The following is an 18,855-nucleotide window of genomic DNA, read 5'->3' as shown; positions in this document are numbered from 1 at the left end:
CTGGGAAAGAATTTCAGAACCTTTGTTCCTGATGCAAGTTCTTCTATTACAAATTTTAAAGCAGCTTTCCCTCCTTGGGCTGAGGAACTAGGGCAAAGTTAATGTACTTTGAAATAGGTATTTCAGATTAACCTGATCTAAACACCTCTCTCATTTTGCAGTATGACAATAAAAAGTGAGGTTGGGATACATAGCACCAACCAGAAAATAGATTTAGAAAGCTCCAAGCATCCTAGTTCCCCACATACATATTGCATACAAATAACTGATTCCCTTAACTGTATTTGCATGAGGTGCATTACAGCTGCCCACAACCAACTAGCATCCTACAACATTTGGATCTGGAGCCTTTACGTCCACTGTTAAACATCCTACAGTTGAAGTCAATTTATTTTCTTACACTAGACAGAATTTTAGCCACCAGAAGGTAATTCTGTTGCTCAAAGAAATTATAACAGCTGAATGTTCATACTTTCTCTAGCACACAGACAGTCAAAGAAAGAACTGTTTTTCCATTTGAAGAAGTACTATAGTTCAGGTAATTTTTGTGTTTCAAACACACATGTTTACTGGTGTCATAAACAAAAAGCAAGATCTTACTTATTCAGAGAAAAAGGCTTAATAGTGGCTGTATGTGTGCAGGAGAGTAAGTCATGGCCTCCCAGGGATAAAATCAACCATTACCCCTTGAAGCAAGCAGACATCTGGGAAGCTGAATTCTGCTCACAATAGCAAGTATGTATTTAACTTCACTGAACTGCCTAGAGTTACATTCATGAATCTATCTGAAGAACTCAATTAGGTCTTCCTGTCTAGACTTGAGAAGTAAATAAATATTACCTAATGCATGGTATTCGATACAAGCAAAACAATCAATCACATCTATACACACTTGCTACAAGAGGAAGCAAGCCAGTGATTATCTCCTCTGCTCACTATTTTGGGTTGCCATCTGTACTTTGTTTAGTCTGCAATTTATATTTCTATTGACTGTCTGCTCCTTGCATTCAGCTACTTTGATTGAAACACCGATAGCAATTGAGGTGTGTCTTTCTGAACAGACCTAATTCAGTTATACAAAGATTAATCCAAAAAAGCAATTTAACTACTTGCTGCTGCATCAGAACAGTTGCTTGAAGACTTCCCTGTTTACGTGGGTCCAGGTGCCACATAATACCTGAAAACAAGCCCAACCCACAAGCACACATTCCTCCCCCTGCCCTCAGTTGAGTCCTCAATAGTTCCATCTATTTGTAAAGTTTAACTGACAAATGGCATTTCCTTCAGTTTAGGAAAACAATTATTCTAATAATTGTATATTTAGCAGCAGTAGGATTGCACTAGGCAGTAGGCCATTCCTATGATGCCTTCAGCTGTTCTGAACTACTTTATGGAGGATTTCTGGCAACAGCATAAATGGTATTGGGACTTAGCATTAGGTGACCACAAGTGTTACTATCAACTTGGTAGAATAAGCCCAAACCCAGCCTTTAATATTCTCACCATTTTGATTTTACTTCACTGGGGTTACCATTTAATCAAGTGTAGAAAAGACACATACAACAGAGCACAACAGAGGGCAGCAATAGGCATGGACAATTCATTCTACCATTGAGGTGTCAGAATACTTCAATCCCCATGTGAACACGAGCAGTGCTTCCATGGTACGTAAGAGAAGGAAGCTTATACAGCTAGTTATCGTAGTTACTGTCCACCAAGTCCCAGCCCAAAACAAGGAATTCTATTCAGTTAGTGTAAAACATCATATCAATGCTGGAATGTAGTATCTTGAAAAGATCCATACTTTCGTTTTTACCCCCTAGGACAATAACCAAGAGTCAAGGCCTACAACATTATGCCATAGGTTCCATCAGCAGTTTGTTTAGGGTTGCTACTACAATTAGCAGCAGCATATTGGTGCTTGTGACTACAAGTGTGCATAGACACGGACAGACTGCTCCATGTTAGAGACATGAGAGTCATTCGTATCCTGACCTGTAGCAGACTTTTCAAAAATGGCATAAGGAAGGGAGACCTGCAGATTTTTGGTAATGAAAAGAAAACAGGTTAAGTTGTAGTGTAAAAAAGAGTGGAGCATGAATGATGCTTCAGATTTCCATTGTCTTTATTTAAAATGCCAAGGTAATAAAAAAAAAAAAAAAAAGAATTAGGAAAAAAAAAGGTGTGTAATAAATATTTCACTTTAGGCTGTAATAAATAAAAAAAAAAAATTAACAAGGAATGTACTTTGCCAGCCACAGGTGTGGGTGGGAGTTTTCAAAAAACAAGGGAAAAAAGATAGTATGGCCATAGTTCACAGTTAAGCAGCCAGAAGCTGCTTATTACAGCTATTCCACAATAATGGATATCCCCGTCCCTCCCTTTCCAGATGCATATTCACAGTTTAACTCCACCAGAAATGCTCTCCTACAGAGCAAGCAGTCACACTCTGCTCAGAGTTCAAGTCAAAAATATCTTTAACAAACACGAAGCAAGGAAAACTATGGTCCGAAAAACTCCTTGTCACACCATCTTAGTCCAACAGTAGGTTTAGGCTTCTGTCTAATAGATGTGTGCCCAGCACACTAGGATAGTCAAGTTTTCGTACCACCACACATCCATCATCATCATACTAGTTGCTCCAATATCCCCACTGCAGATTTCACAGTGAACAAGAAGGTCCATTTGGTTTAATGAGTCAGTCCCTTCAGTTGCATCGCTGAAGCAGCATGTTCAGAGCATATTCCATCCTGTGTTTTAGTTCCAATGAGCATCCAGAAACCAGAAGAGTTGTCAGACGAAACGTTGTGGATATCCTCTCTTCATTGATGTAGGTAAGGAGATACTCCTCACTCTGATTGCAAATGATAATTTTTGTGTGATCATGATAGAAGTTCACCTGTAAAAGAAGAAAGTTTGTTTGCATACTTTCTCCTCAGTTTCTGGCACTTACCTAGTTTTATTGCAATAAAGTATTCTAAAACTTTTTATCCAGTGCTGCTACCAAACTTACTTGAAACGTGCCATCATTGAAGAGCATCATTAAGGCTTTATCAGACTTAAGCCACTGTAAGAGATAAAGCCTGGGTCTGCGTACATCAGTTAGGCTCGGCAAATCTCCTCCCTAGGGAAAGAAAGAGACATTATGTTAAGCATTTAGATCACATTTAGTGTATTTTTACAGTTCAAGATCCAGAAGGTGCTGAACTTACATCCATGAGGTTCTCTTCCATATAGTGAGAGAAATACTTCAGTACAGTTACTTGGCTAATGAACTGTTCAGGAGCCTCTGCAGTTGAGAAGACAGAGCATTGGCCTAGCTCAGCATAGTAGTGGACTGTCCTGTAAGAGGAGAAATGAGTAAGAGAGATGACATAAAAGCATTTCATGTTTAAGTCTCCTTAGACGAGTTGTCAGTTTTGTAAGCATTCTTACTTTTTGTCTGGCAGAAGGCTCATATGCGCCCCATTGTTGAAAAGGACACCAACAGTGTGATCTGACAGCTGATACCCGAAGCCATACTTGTTAGAGTAGTCCACCCATTTTGTAACCCAGTGGAACGATGTTGTCAGCTGTTCTTTGGGAATGCTGTCTGCTTCTGGCATGTTCTCCAGACATCCTCGCAATACCCTTGCAACTGTATCAGCAACACTTCCCATGGTACTGTCTTCCAGGCCTGAAAGGGAAGGACTTTTAGAGTGACAAGAGCATATAGACAGCAGGCTTTCATTCTAAACCTTCCAGTTATCTAGACTGTAATTTTAAAAATTTTAGCCTTTATGGCTTCCCAGTTTTAATTCTTCAAAAATATTGGCTCTAAAATCTACCCAAAATAGGGGGTCAGGAGGAAAGCACCTGTTTATTATTTGAAGCTGCTTAGTCTGAGACATGAAGTAAAGGCAGGATTTAGAATTAGAGATTGCATTTTGCTGCACTTACATTCACTGCTACTGCTGCAGCTTCCCAGAGTTCCTCTGACTATCATTCGAATAGAGTCTCCAATCTGCTTAGTTTCTGGCAATGCTCCCGGCTTCGCTACTGTTGTGGTAAGAGGCTGGATCTCCTGGAAGAGATGTCAGACATGTAAACATCAAACATAACACAAGCCAAGGCTTATACACAAGTTTTGCATGGCTCTCCTGTTTCTCAACAAATGATAAATTCCAGGGAAACTGGTATTAATGTTTCCAGCAAGCACAAAGAGCTGCTGTTTGACTGAGTTTCAAGAAGCTGAGCTTAAAGAAACACACCAGGTCTTTCCATTCTTTAGATCTTCAATTTGCATCTTACGCGCTAGTAATCAGTTCTCTGCTCTCCTGTCCTAGCAAGAGAACAGCTGTGTGCAGGTCTGAACACCAAATGGTAAGAGTTAGATCTCAGCAATTTAGTCTTTAAGAAGTCCTAGTTAATCATGAACTGAAGCCTTGTATTTCGAATATTGGGAAAGAGCACCTGACAGACAAGTTACCACACAGACAACAATGGAATCTAGGCAGATACTATAATTACTTAAAAGCCAAAATTGATAGTCTCCATACAAAGGCTACCATTCCTTGGTGAAGCTTGGTTAAACCCTCTTAAAGCAACTCTGCTAATCATTTAAGCTTGATTATGCTATGTACAGCCCCAGCTCTGATATCCAAGTCAAATATAATTTAATTATAGCTACTCCACCCAACTGTTATTGGATTTGAATTGAACTACGCTTGCATTTACCTCGTCTGTTCTGTGTTTGTGGGGCTGCTGGGTTATCGATGTCTTCTTCAAATCATGTCTGAGCTTGTAGATTTCTTCATCTTCTTTAGCTAGTCTGTCTGTAATACATGAAAAAGAAAACTTTATGCTACATCTGCAAGTGCTGTTCAACTACAGAAAGCCTAACAAATTAGTTGCACAAAGTACATCATCTCCCTCCACCAGTAGCTTCTTCCAAACCTGCCATAGTTTCTGAGAACAGCAGTGCCATTATACAGACTGGTAAAAGACTACATTTTAAAAGGCATTACAGACTAACAGATGGTCAAGGTGTGAAAAGAAGCATTTAATTATGTAAGTTGGTGTAGGCTGCAGGCTACCACGTATACTTATTGATAAAGATGTTGAAACCAACCCAGAGAAGCTCTGAGAAATATGAGTGTTCCGTTGCTATGTCATAGCTGTACATTACTAGCATGACATTGATGGCATAGAGATAAGTTTCAAGCATAGCTACAATTCACTTACTATGTGCATCGAAGTATTTAGCTTTATCCTTTTTACCACCAAAGAGAGCAGCAGCTGCCTTTTTGAAGAAATTTTTAGCAGGACTTGACAAATGGAAATCGGGAACAGTGTGACAACAGCTGGCAGAAAGTCTATCAGGTGTAAAGCCCTGTGGAAAAGATACATGAAAAAAAATTTTTTTTTTAGATGACAGTGCATTTTGGGGGTGAATATTTTTTCAGCCGGAACACTAAACAGCACAAACCTGTAAGAAAAATTCATGTCGAATTATCTCATCTAAGCTGGGCCGATCTTCAGGGTTTTTTGACAACATACTAGCTATTAAATGTTTTGCAGGTGCCAAGAGAGATGACGGCAGGCTGTATCTTGCTTCCCTTATACATCTGTATGTTTCTTTAAGATTTGTAGTCTCAAATGGAGGTCTTCCCAAGAGCATTGTATACCTATTGAAAAGCAAAGGAAACCAATTTTATTTATTTTACGTATGCACAATACTTTTCTACAACTACAGAAAAGGCTTTGTCTGGTTCAGGAGAATTTCTGCACTTGGGCTACACACACAAGAAGTGCTGCAAACTGATGCAGTACTGCATCCCCTTTGAAATCCAAGAAGCCTAAGCTCATGACAGAAATATTTCATTTCAAAAGAGAAGTACTTACATTACACAGCCTAAAGCCCAGATGTCAGATTCACAGCCATGCCCTTGTTTGTTGAGGACTTCTGGAGAGAGGTAATTTGGTGTGCCACATATTGTTCTGCAAATCAAAGAGGCCATGGAGCTGGTTAGTATTTCAGATAGAAAGAGGAAAGAAGCTACTTCTCATAGAGCAGTTTTTCCTCTCAAGTTCAGACAAGAACTTGGAGACTCCTAAAAAGGAGCTGTATGAACGTTAATAGTGTAGATGTGTTTCATGGTGTCTTCATGATACAAGAACAGCAGGCTCATGTCTGCACTATTCGTCAGTCAGGTAAACTGCCTCTGGCATTTACTATTATTCAAATGCTCAGAGGAAAGCAGAAATCAAAGCCTGTTTTCTAGAATGGGAAATCTTGATCCCAGAAGCAAATATCTTTTGCTATGGAATAGGATTTCTCATTTTTAAATGAATTTAGTTTCATTTACTACTAGACTTCATACTTTTTGATGCTCCTACCTCCTCCTGTGCTCCAGTGGTTCCAGCCTAGCTGCCAAGCCAAAGTCACCCAGTTTCAGTTCCATGTTCTCATTAATGAAGAAGTTGCCTAGCAGACAGAGAAATTCCAGTTAGTCCTTTTCTTGCAAGGTAGGAATGCATTTGCCACAGGTGCTGAGTCATACTTTATTCAAATCCATAAGCTAGCCAAGATTTTTTTAAGTATGAATGCTTAGTGTCACTCTTTCTGCACTCTAAGTTTCCACTGTAAAGACAGACTGAGCTGATTCTATGAATTAAGCTATCACCACACAAGTGTAAAGTGGTACAATGTCAACAGGGCTATAGGAGTGTATTTTGAAGTAGTCAAAGTGCAGAACTTACCTAGTTTAAGATCTCTGTGCAAGATTTCCTGCTCATGAAGATACTTTAGCCCTGACACAATTTGCCTGAGGTAGTATCGTACTTCTGGTTCTGTCAATACCTTCCTCGCTTTTAAGATGTGAGCCATTGACTGCAGAAGAAAAACAAAAGCAGAAACGTCACTGAACATTCACACATAAGATTTACCTTAAGCAAAGATAAATCAATACATGGAGAAACGAGAACTAAAGAGGCCATAAAAAAATACCTTTTACACATCACACATTCAAATTAGTTGTAGATTCCAGGTAAGTAAATACTGGATTTCTCCCAGTTGATGCTCACCCTTCTACTGCAGTACTCCAGAAGAATGTAAATATTCTCTCGGTCTTCAAAGTAGTGGTAAAACTGCACAACATGTCTGTGATTAAGCATTCTGTGCAGCTCAATCTCTTTATCAATCTGAAGAGACAAGGAGGGAGAAAGTGTTGTTAGCCTGGCCTCTACAAGGTTGAGCAGACAAGTGTATCAGAACCATTTCAGGAAAAGGGCTGGGCAATCCAGCATGCAAAAAGAGCTGGGGGAGGTAAGAAAGAAGAAGAAAAAGAAAAAAATAATCATTCATGCACACACACACCTTTTCCCTTTGATGAGGTTTTGCTACTCTGCTATGAGGAATGATTTTTGCAGCATAAACTTTATTTGTTGTCAAATCCGTCATCTCATAGCACTTGGCGAATCCACCCTAGAGAGACACACAAGAAAAAGGCAATTATAGCAGGTATGAGAGAAGTCTCACACTTAGTCATTCACCAGCTCAGGTATTAGTCAAGGAGCACAACTTCCTTTGCACTGGACAATTCGGTAAAAGACCGAAGGTCTTAAGTTCATCGCCTATCAGAAGGGCCGCGTTGCACTCCTTGCCACAGTACGCCCCCCCCCCCCCCCAGCCCCGCATTCAACATCAAAGCCATTTCGCTGGCCTCGCCCGAACTGAAAGGCAGAATTCCGCTTGCATTGCGGGCGGAGACGATCCGGACCCGCTGCGACCGAACGGGGCAGCGCGGGGGCAAACTCATCGGCGGCCAGGCTGGGGCTGGCAGCGCGGTGCATCCTGTCACCGCAGAACACAGGCCTGCCGCACCGCGCTCCGGCGGGGAGGGAGGCCAGGACGGGGCACACCGAGGCCGCCGCCCGGGAGGAGGGCACGGTTCACCGTGACCATTACCTTTCCGAGCACCTTGCCGCGACAATAGCGCTTCCCCGTCGTGGGGTCGGTTATAATCCGGGAGACCTCGGCGGCGGGATGGCCGTGCTGGTGCAGCTGCTCGTCCGCCTTCTTCCTTCGCGACTCGCCACCGGCCGCTCTGCCCACTGCCGCCTCGCAACACTTGGCGCCGCCGCTGCCGCCGCCCGGCGGGTAGGCTATAGTCCTCAGCAGCTCCATCCCTGCGCCTCGCCGGCTCTGCCCGTTCTGCCCGACTTGCTCTGCTCTGCCCTCCTGTACCTCCACACCTCACTCCCGACGCTCTCCCAACGCCGAGCAGCGCCCCGGCTCGTCCCTTATATCGCGGATGGCGGCTCCGCCCCGGTGCTGCGGGACGGCCCCTGCCGAAGCCCTGCTCCGCCCGCACTGGCCCAGCCCCGGGGTGGCCCGAGGTAGCTGGGCCAGGCTGGGCTGCCTCCCTGTGCTTTTCAGTGTTCGGTCATGCCCGGCCGTGCGGTGGCGGCGGGAGCGCAGGAGCCCAGCAGGATGAGGCTGAATCGCACCCGAGCCGTGGGGCAGGTGGCCGGGCGCCTTTGAGTCGCTCCGCAGCTGCGGTGGCCGCTGTGCCCCTCAATGCCAGGCGGCAGAGTTCGGCGAGTGCAGCTTCAGCACAAAGTGTGCTTTCCGGACTCTGCTATTGCTCCGTGTGGAGCAACGGCAGTTCTAACAGATGATCAATGCTGTGGTCCGTATGAGCAGCCCCACTAACAAGTGTCTGTTGCTGCACATGAGGATGGGAAGGAGCTTTCCCACCTATGCCTAGGCAACTCCACCACCGCAGAGAGCCAGGGCCTGTTTTTATCTCAGCATGAAGCTGAGGCTCATACACTTAACACAGATAGTACAGGTTATTGGGGTGCATGCCCCAGTGCCAAGGAGCTACTTTGACCCTCCTTCTGCATGGAGAGCCTATGTCTAGTGACACCCTCCATAGCTCTCTGACAACAGCCAGCTCCAAAATTTTCTTCTCACAAGCAGAAGCATCCCAAATACACATAAACTGATTTTGAAGACCCCTGAAGGCAACTGTTGTCCAGGACCTCTGATATAGATGTTTGCATACAGACAGTTGTTGAAGAGTGAAGTGTGTGTATGGGAGAAAGTTGTGAAATGTGAAATAGTTTTGCATTTCTCTCTTTCTGAAGATGCAAAAATGCTGAATTCTTACTTCCTTGATTTGTTGCACATTTCTGAATATTATTTGCTTGCTGGCACACACAAAGAATATTTCATTGCTGGTAAAAATCAAAGTCTAGTTGATTTAAAACAAAGACTGTTAGCACATGTAACTGTATAAATCATTTTAGCGTCACTCTCTGAACATCCCTTATTTCAGGTCTTGAAATAACAGCAAAATATACTTATTTTCCAATGTCAACATTAGGGTGAATGCTTTAACAGAAGACCCTCAAAACAGCAAAAGTGCAGAACAACATTTCTCGACATAGGTATTACATTATGAAGGTAACAGTGCTCAAGTGTCTAATTTATTGGATTATGTACACTCCTACCCATCCACAGTATTTTACTGGACATGTGATCCTGCATTCAGGTGTCTTTCTCTGCAAAGTCTAGTCAAGTCATGTCAGTATTCAGTGTTTAACCACAGAGCTAGAGGTTAACAAAGGAAAAATTGGGATACATAGACAGTACTCAGTCCTGTGCCACTCACCCCTTGGCCATACAAGCATTGGCTTCCCAGGCAAATATCGCTTCCCTCATGCAATTTTACTTTCCCCAAATTAGTACGCGTTATTGTGAAATAGGTTACTTAACGTCAACATGATTTCTTGATGCTTTGTTTTCTGTCGGTAAATTGCTTTGGTCTGCTGGGCTGAAAAGACGTGTGAAGAAAGGGAAAAACAGGTTGGATTGACGTACACGTTTTCCCTCCACTGGAAAGAAGTGGTATTGCACATGGCAAAAACGGAATTTAGTATCAGGCTTTGCCTGGTAAAGGATTAGGGGAGGTTGTTAAGATTGCCTTCAGGAGGGCACGAGCACGTGGTTAAAGCTGAATAAGCTTGCTAGGCAAGACTACGACTCTTTATTCTTTGCTGAAGCAGAGTCTTGAAGCTGTGTTCCCTCTCAGTTACAAAAACACGGAGGCTGCTGAGCTGCCCCATGCAGTTCAGTTATTCTAAGACTGCTTCTCCCACTTTGGCACAGGTAGTATTTACTTAATACTTGCTGCATGCTGCCAATTTTAGCATGCTATTAAAAGGAAAGCCTGTTGCAAATAAAAGAATTTTTGACAGCACTCTTAAACCCGATAATAAATTGTGTTTCTGCCTTTCCTGCCTCTGAATTTGCTCCTTCGTATTTTCTTTTCCCCAGTCTTTCAACCATCTTGCAAGTTCTGCTTTTCCTTCCAAGTCCAAATATGCACAGCTTATCAAGTAACTTTAGCTCTAGGTACCAAACTCAATACTTAAGTGCTACAAAGGTGTCTAAAAGCTTATCTGCTGGCAGTTACATTTCTTACGCTTACGCTGCTTACATTTCTTAGCTTCTGTGGTGAGCTACTGGATATTTTGCAATTAATATACTTCACTTTCTCCTTCTAAAGCTGTTCTCTTGGATAAAATAACATTGATGCAAAGGCTTGAAACTGACCCTTTTGTATCTTGCAAAAGGAAATCCATCCTAGTCAGAGCACTGTAATCTTCCACTTTTTCTTCCAGTTTACATCAGCAGAGTGCTCAGGTGTACCTGGAGCCTGGATGCGAAGCTCATTTGCAAGCTAGCTAAGATAGCAGCAGCTCTGTAGCCAGATCAGTATGCAGCACTGCAGCTACCCTGCCAAGAAACAGGGCAAATGTAGCCTGAACTCAGGCTTCAGACATATTTCTGTCCCTGGCCACAGGAAAAAAAAAAAAAAAGTAATTCCTTATCCCTACAGCTTAATTTTGACACAAGTGCACAGCTTTTTCATAAAAGCCTGATTATTGAAGGTCGGGGAAAACTGGCCATGCATAAATCCCTGGGTCAGATGAGGAATGGGAATTTGACAGTCCTAAGTGGCCTAATTACAGGCTTGTGGAAAGAAGGTCTTGGCAGGAACCACTCATTCTTATTCTAGCATTGGGGAAAAAAGGTGTTTCAAGACTTTAATTTCCAGAAATAAATGCATTAAATCCCAGATGTCCAGCTCCCTCCATATTAGAGAGCCTTGAATTTGCCAGGGCAACCAAGTCCTGTGAAAACAACACTGTATATATACCTGGCCTCCAGACTGTCTCATAGTTCATCTTCCTTCCTGCCATGACACTAATATATATTCATTTCCATCACCAGTGTTCCAGCCTGAGCCAGTTCACAGTGATCCTTAGTCACACACACCGACTGCCCTGCAGCCCTTACTGGGCTCAGGCGGCAGCACGCGCTGACTTGGCGGGCAGAGCTGGCCTTTCACCAGGCTGGTCCCTTCAGTTGTTCTCTGCTACCGAAACGTCTGCTCTCGGGCTTCTGTTTAGCTACCGTCAGAACTGTGTTTTTCAGTTAGCCTGTCATGGAGTGCCCTCAGCTGCTGAAGTGAAGTTATGACAATTTGTATGAAAAAGGAAGTGTATTCTACAGAAAAATGGGACAAACTTATGAGCCCCACTAATAGCATCATTACTGGAATATGTACCAACATATGTGGGTGATAAAAATTACACAGCTTATTTCTAGAACATCACCCTACAGAAACTGTTATTAGAATTACACAATTCACAATCCTTTGAGACTTGTCAGAGGAGAATAATTATGTCTGGAGAAACTAGTGCTAATCTTACTGTATTTTAGTGATTGACTTTCATTTCTCTTTTTGACTCCTTCCCTAGCTCATCCCCCTCATTTCATTCTTCCAGTTTATCCTTTTCAACCCCACCAGCTTCATACCATCATCTTCCCACCATCCCATACGGGTCTGTACATGCTCTGCTTTTGTGTTCCACGCTTTCTCTGTTCACCAGGGCACTTGCTGTTCTGCTTCCAGTAACATATTCATTGTGTAGCCTGTGGGGTATCTGGCATAGGCTGCCTCACCAAATAAAGTTCAAGACACATGAAAACTGAGCTAGATACAGAACTAAATATTGCTCTGATGATCCTGTGCAGTTTCAGTGTGCCACTTCCTCTGTTGGATTTTGTCACAGATCATCCTCATGTACAGGTATGGTACAATTTGTCCTCCCTAACTCACTGCACAGCTAGCACAAAGCACTTGTTTCTGCTGTAAGTTGTGTGTCTTCACTTCCCTTGTTTGAAGCTTGGCAAAGTTTACAAAGACTTCAATTCTTTCACAGTTTTATTTGAAGTGATCTACTAATTAAAAAGTAGGTAAACTACCAAAAGCTTAAGGCAATCCTATGTTTTCACAGAAAAAATCTCAAGAAAAGAGGGTGCTTAGCCTAGTGGTCACATAGACTGTGCTAGTTTTTTTGTTTCTTCAGCTGGTGCCACTAGTCTGTCCCCACACTGTTGGTTCAGTGTGGGATCGCTGGGGCCAGCCAGAAGGCAGGACTGCAGTTGTGCTGGTTATAGGATCCTGAATTAGGTTCCCAAGGACACAAAACTCTATTTTCTGGAGTTTAATGAGTACTTACATGGTCAGGATGGATGGATGGCTCTGAAAAGTCTTCCGCCAGTGCAAAGATTGAGTATGGGAAATAATACAGCTCCAATCAAGTGTTAGTATCAGATGAAGTCAGTGTCAAAGAGACTCAGATTTCTCTCACAGCTTGATTTCAGACACTAGCCCCTGCACTCAGGAAGTGCAGTAACACCTTCATACAGCACCTACTTCTAAGAGTGAAGTCAGACCACAGGTTTGCTCACTGTGGTATTCTCATTTTGTTTTTTCACAGCTTGACTTGTTTTTCTTGTACATCCCAGACCAAACCAAAGATTATACTGACCTCAAAGTTAACAGTACTGCAAAAGTAAAGGCCCTAAAGCCTTTGCCCTTACTTCTAGAGTTTGATCAAAACTGTGATATTAAACTTTGCAAGGTTTATAGTTAATGACGTGTTTGCACAGACAATACTGTCAGATACATGTTTCCCTCAATAAGATTCTCTGCAGCCTCTATTTGACCCCTTGCAAATGTACTGGAGAGAACCAAGAGTGCCAGCTGTATTACCTATCCATAAGAAACAGTTTAACCTAACGACAGACACATGCAAATACTCATGCAGTGTCCTGTAGGAATCACACACACCCTTGACTCTGCATTTCAGTGTGAACAGCTCCTAAGTGCTCACTTAGTCAAAGAGTGTCTGTCCAGGAGATATTTAGTAACCTGGCAACCTGGCCATCCTTTCTACCAGCAGCAGCTTTCTCCAGATGCTGCTACTGCTTCTGCTGAAGAACTGGTGGTTTTCAGTATGCTGCTGGAACTTGGTGGGACCAGAATTTAAGACATCACATGCCAGTGAAATAACAGTTATGCCCAGAGTTACCCTGCCTCCCATATAAAAGATCACTTGGCCCATTATGCAACTGCATCAATCATGCAGAAGGAACAAAGGCCTTTGATGGTAAAGTATCATGGCCAGTATTAGACACACTTGGCTTCAGACCTGAGGAACAATCAGAGTAGTGGTTTGTGCCTTAAAAGAGCTATCTAGATTCTTTTTCCTTCTTTTTTTTTTTTTTTTCCTGTAGCCCTTTGCAGTGCCCAAATGCCTTAAACATAAAACCTCCTTGTTAAAGGGAATTATGCCAAAGGGTAGTCAGAATCCTCTAAATAGAACAAAGAGTTCACTGCTTCAGTCAGTTGGTTTCCTTTCCTGCTCCCCTTTTCCAGTTTCAGTCTTCAGCTATGGCAAGACACAGGACAGGAGAGAGTTTCCTACTGATTAGGCTTAGCATTGATTTCCTTTCTATGGGTAGAAAAACAGTTTCCTGAATCCATAGAGTAGAAGTTAGTGTTACTGGTTCTCAGATAACACAAATAACACAGGAACAGAGTTCTGACATTTATGGGATAAGAGCACATGTCAGAGGTTATCTGTCTCCATGGTGTTTCTTTCAGTCAAGACAAAACATACCTGTTTTTCATGCACATGGTGCCAGTAACTAGACATGTATAGGCCATATCTGACTATATTTTATAAACATGAAGCACAAAAGAGAAGAACAAGTATTTAGGAGATTAAAAACATTACTGCCTTATTTTCTGCAATTAACTAAGCTTGTGGAACAAAATGAGTTAATGTTTTGGCAGGCAGGAGTACAAGTCATTATTCCTGTTCCTCAACAGTTGTATACAATATTCAGACTCAGCAAGACAGTGATGCGTGTCTTATGCATGCCTAGATACAGAGGAACTCTGAGAAGTTACAGTTGAAGGTAGAAGAGTTGGTAGTTTACAGAAAACTATGTTACTGGGTAATCAGATGCAAGCCAGCACTTCCTTTCACACTGCAGGTACTACAGAGGCTCTTCGCTACCAAAGCAAGACATGCCAGAAGCAATCCTGAACAAAGCAGAAGGCACAACATGACACACATGACATGTTCAGAGGTTCTGTAGAGTTGAGAACCATGCTTTTCAATAAGCTGTTGTCTTGCATACATTAGAATTTTTTCTAAATGTACTTTAACTTCATTTTGCTTTATACATAGGGCATTACAGCTCTTCCAGGTAAGAGTACTTTCTGTATTTATGTAAATATTTAAAAGTGACTGGCGCTACCTTTCATTTATTGGAGACACTTGTCCTGACTGTTAATCTGAAGAGTTGAAGCATGTGTTTAGTAAAGTCACTGTATCAAAAAAAGAATCACATGCGAAATGTGGCTTCTAATGAAAGTTAAAGTATCTAGGAAATAAAGATATATATATATGCTTTGCTGGCCTCTTTAGGAATCAAAACGAGGGCAAGTAGTGCATAAGACAGGATGGATAAAAGAAAACATGAATAAAAGCTTGCCCTAAATAGCTAGGTCTGAAAGTTAAAATCCCCCACTAGATGCTTTTTCCAGCAGCTCCCTTTGGTCTTTCTGTTCCACCATTCTTTTCTGATTGAGGCTAGTATTAGCATTTGTCACCCAGGGAAGGTAGGTATGCCAGTGTGGTACTTTTCTCTTCCTGACCTTAGCTGCATGGTCCACCAATGGCCAAAGACCTTGAGCAGCTATTGGACATCTGTTTTTTTAACTAGGGAAGCCAGTACCTTGAGTAAGGCTCCTCATCAGTACAAGGGAAAAAGAACAGGGGAAGGTATTTGTCAAGTGCAAACAAAGCTAGAACTAAGACTGAAAACCTGCTGGCAAAATGACTAAATCCACTAGCTAGAAGGGTAAATATTGCCCTCTGAACAAGGAAAATTTGTCTGGATACAGCTACTGACCGCACAGGCTGGTCACAGGCTGTGCAATAAAATATACACGTGCCTCACAGCACCATAGCAGCCACTTTCCTGCAGAGCTGCATTAAGAGAAGAAATTCAGGAGTACCAAAAGGGAAAATGATAAATCAGTTCCACAGCTAAAAACTGACCCAGGCATTTTTTCCAGCACAGGGGACATTTTGGGAAACTTTAGTTCTATCTAATCTCTATTTCAAGTCTAAATTTTGAGCACTTCTGGGTTGTGTGTTCTTTAAAATTGGCCTTTAGTATGCTGCATCATTTGACATGGAGCAGTTGTTTATAAGTATTGAGAGCAGTCACTGTTGGCTCATATCAACCACAGGGAATTTATTGTGTAACAAGTACATCACACTTTCTTGTCTAAAGAGCATAGTTATAGCCCACAGCAGATGCAAAATAATGCAGAAAGGTAATGCTCAATTGAACTTACAACAAGGTAAGAATGTGAACACAAGTAGCTGTGTTTCTGTGATGCCAAGAGAAGCTGTGGTACCTGGCAAAGAGTGAGCCTTCAGAAAGGAAGTAAAATATTGCAAATAGAAGTTTAGCAACAGGATGTGATAGCTCAGCCCACAACATGGATTATTGGACTTTTGAGATGGAGCTGAGCTAATTTTAGCTCTCATTTCAAGCAGAGCAGATACTTCCTCCAGTGAAAGTTTAGCAGTGACCTTCACAGTGAACTGTGAGTTTTTTCCATCGAATTTTCATTTAGCTTTCAAAGTTTCTGCTTCTATTTTAGACTTTGAGAGTGATAGAAGACCTGTCTCTTTTTTTAGATACCTCAACCTGAGTAAATAAAAAATACACCTCTCGCTTGTCTGGCTTCTATCTTTAGACACTTATGGCAGACATAATGCCTCCAGAAGCTTGCTGATATATTCTTAGTTAAGTAGTTCATTGTCGTTAGCCTTATATGCAGTTTTGAGTATAATGGAATCAGGAAACTTCTGGCTCTAACAGACATGGACAGTTTTCAGTCATCTCCCAAATGGTGACAGGGACTCAGGGTTCCAAGTGATACCCAGTTAGTAAGTAAAACGTATGAAAGAAAACCTTCTAAATCACCTCCACAGAAAATAACTATTTAAAAAAAAAAAAAGAACTATTTTGTGGCTCGTTGGTTCCTTGGTGATGGTGGTTGTGGTTAGACGTACAGTGCTTAACAAAATACGTCTTCTAGAAGAGCAGTACTGATTGGGAAGGGTAGAAAGAGTGAGCAGCATTAAGAAGTCCTAAGACGAGAAACTGTGGTTCCTGTCCTTTCAGCAGACAGGGTGTTCACGTTTGTATGCACTTTGCACAAAACAGGAAAAGGTCACCGAAGTGGAAAACAATGTGGTTGAGTGTTGTTTTGTAACTACATTAGAGTGCTTTAAAAAGATGTACCAAGATATTAAATATACGTGGCCATTCATGGTTGGAAAAAATGTTTTCAAACACACTTCAGTCCCACTCAGAGCACTTAATCAAACGCCTACTTCAGAGCTATCCTGAGTTCAGTTAGACTGGTCCCCAAGCGTGCCTTCGTGCAGAAAGAAACAAAACAGATAAACTGCTTAACAATGTCTCTGGCCAAGAAGTGTGCATGCCCAAGTGTATACACATCAAAGCCTACAGACTTCATTGGACTTTGTCAGACCCAAGCTTACCAGGTTATTCTCCCCTGTCAACTCAATGCATTGAAACATTTGTCACGTGAGTCTACCAGCAGAAATCATTCTCCTGCACAGACCTTGTCATGCCTGACAATATTTACTACTTCCTGGAAGACTTGCTCTAACATTGCAAGCACAGGTCTAATTCTGACTCAGAGAAACTCTGATACGACGTTTCCCCATGGATTACCACCAGATAACTGAGACTTGTCATAGTGATGAACTCAATGCACAGTCTCATCACTGATGAGAACACAGAACTGACCAACGGGAAAATAAAAAAAAAGTATTGTATTCTGCCTGAAGAAACAACTGAAAGAACACCTGAAATTTGCATTGGACTGATGCACATTTATTCTGGGTTGAAAAATAGATACAGCTATTAAAACTTTTTTTTCTAGAACTGATGGGAGAAAACTATTCTGTCTCTTAACCTTTACCTGCTTCCCCTATGTGTGACCGTTCTTTTGTTTGGAGGTTTTTTGTTTGTTTGTTTGTTTGTTTTCTGCTTTTAAACTATCATACATTCTCTGAGTCACTGTGCCCCTCTTATGCATTTTAGATGAGTGATACACTGTGCTTCACTAATTTCTTAAGCCAAGCTGACCTCCATGAGTCAGTCTCTCAGGCAGCTTTCAAACTGTCCTTCTCAGTCTAAATCCTTTCCAGCAACTGCCTGGGGCAATCTCCCACTTGCATTAATTCACCCATCTCACTCTGCTCAAGGACAAAGTTTGAAAAGAAGCATTTTCAAGTGAAGGGAAAGTAACACTCTTGAGAAAAAGCTCAAAACCAACGCTGGAAACATCAGGAAACAGAATGTGTGAAAGCACACAGAAAATTAAGATTGTGGTGAAAGGAACTGAGAGTAACCAAGTTGTACAACCAGTGAGAAGAACAAAACAATGCAGTAAATTGAGAGAGGCGGTATTTGAAATTGTTGTTTTGCAATAAGTTGATGCCAAGCACTAAGCTAGTGAACTGTAAGGTTAACAATTTTGGGATCAGATGGATGCGAGTTGTCTTGCCTGAAGTAACTTCTAGGCGCTTTCTTCCTCACTGCTGCCCAAGAAGGAGCAATATATTCAACAACCCTCCTGAGATCCTACATCAAGCAGCATTTACTGAATTACAGTGGGGTTAGAAAGGGAAGAATAGAGAGAGTGCACATCTCAGTAAACAGCAACAAGCTCAGGCATTGGCAAACACCTTGTTCTGTGAACACTAGTTGTACAGCTTCTTGTTTGAGGGCATCATTCTGTGCCTCACAGAACAGCCATTTCATCAACGGAACAAAGCAGTATCTCCGAGGGAGTTGAGATACTCTCCAAATAACTGTTATGAAGACACTAATTTATTACACGTTCTCTCAACAGATTTGATTCATTAGTGTTCAAATTAATCTCAGGGGAAACGGGATAATAAAAATCTGTCACCTGTTTTATAATCTTATGGGAAATTATGAGCAGCTCCTTGGTCAGGGACTGTAAACAACAGATTTATTTGGGAAAGTTGTAAGGTTTTTATCTATAGCTACATTTTCTTGTATGCATGCCTCATGGCTAAAATGAGTATATTCTCCCCAAACTGAAGAGGGAGCTTTGCACCTGTAGAGACATGCTAAGTGATCTGCTCAGGATATCCCAGTTACACTGTACCAGGGTCAGAGAGAGTGTGTGCACATGCAACTGAGACACAGCTCCACCGACAACAATCATGAAACTCATCTGGCTTCCTGGAGTTAACACAGGCTAAGTCCACTAGCAGGGCAGTGGAAGGATAGGAGGGATCTTCTTGCTGGGTGAAAAATGCTTTTTTACCATTAAAGAGGACCCTATTTCAAACAGT

At 42.0% G+C, this 18,855-nt stretch overlaps 1 protein-coding gene across 1 annotated transcript; it reads right to left on the bottom strand.

Moving 5' to 3' along the window:
- Positions 1-2,459: 2,459 nt before the first annotated feature.
- On the bottom strand, positions 2,460-8,272 carry PLK2 (polo like kinase 2). Its single transcript, XM_061353817.1, has 14 exons — positions 7,949-8,272; positions 7,358-7,465; positions 7,066-7,182; positions 6,742-6,871; positions 6,379-6,466; positions 5,884-5,979; positions 5,468-5,666; positions 5,224-5,371; positions 4,717-4,814; positions 3,940-4,063; positions 3,436-3,676; positions 3,213-3,342; positions 3,014-3,124; positions 2,460-2,899 (listed from the first exon to the last, which is right to left on the bottom strand). The coding sequence occupies exons 1-14, from the start codon at positions 8,165-8,167 to the stop codon at positions 2,708-2,710; spliced, it is 2,001 nt and encodes a 666-aa protein (XP_061209801.1). The 5' UTR covers positions 8,168-8,272; the 3' UTR covers positions 2,460-2,707.
- Positions 8,273-18,855: the final 10,583 nt, after the last annotated feature.

The sequence above is a fragment of the Neopsephotus bourkii genome, unplaced genomic scaffold, assembly GCF_033783945.1.
Source record: "Neopsephotus bourkii isolate Nb327-2 ecotype Australia unplaced genomic scaffold, CSIRO-AGI_Nbou_v1 NB_698, whole genome shotgun sequence".
Taxonomy (NCBI): domain Eukaryota; kingdom Metazoa; phylum Chordata; class Aves; order Psittaciformes; family Psittacidae; genus Neopsephotus; species Neopsephotus bourkii.
The sequence above is the reverse complement of the archived record's forward strand: the minus strand, read 5'-3'. Positions and strand labels throughout refer to the sequence as shown.

What these genes read in the sequence shown, in the direction of transcription:
- PLK2 (XM_061353817.1), bottom strand. Translation starts at nt 8,167, where the DNA reads ATGGAGCTGCTGAGGACTATAGCCTACCCGCCGGGCGGCGGCAGCGGC. An exon ending in TGGAAGAGAACCTCATGGAT is followed by an intron (nt 3,125 to 3,212) that starts GTAAGTTCAGCA and finishes TTCTTTCCCTAG; the next exon opens with GGAGGAGATTTGCCGAGCCT. An exon ending in TCAATGATGGCACGTTTCAA is followed by an intron (nt 2,900 to 3,013) that starts GTAAGTTTGGTA and finishes CTTCTTTTACAG; the next exon opens with GTGAACTTCTATCATGATCA.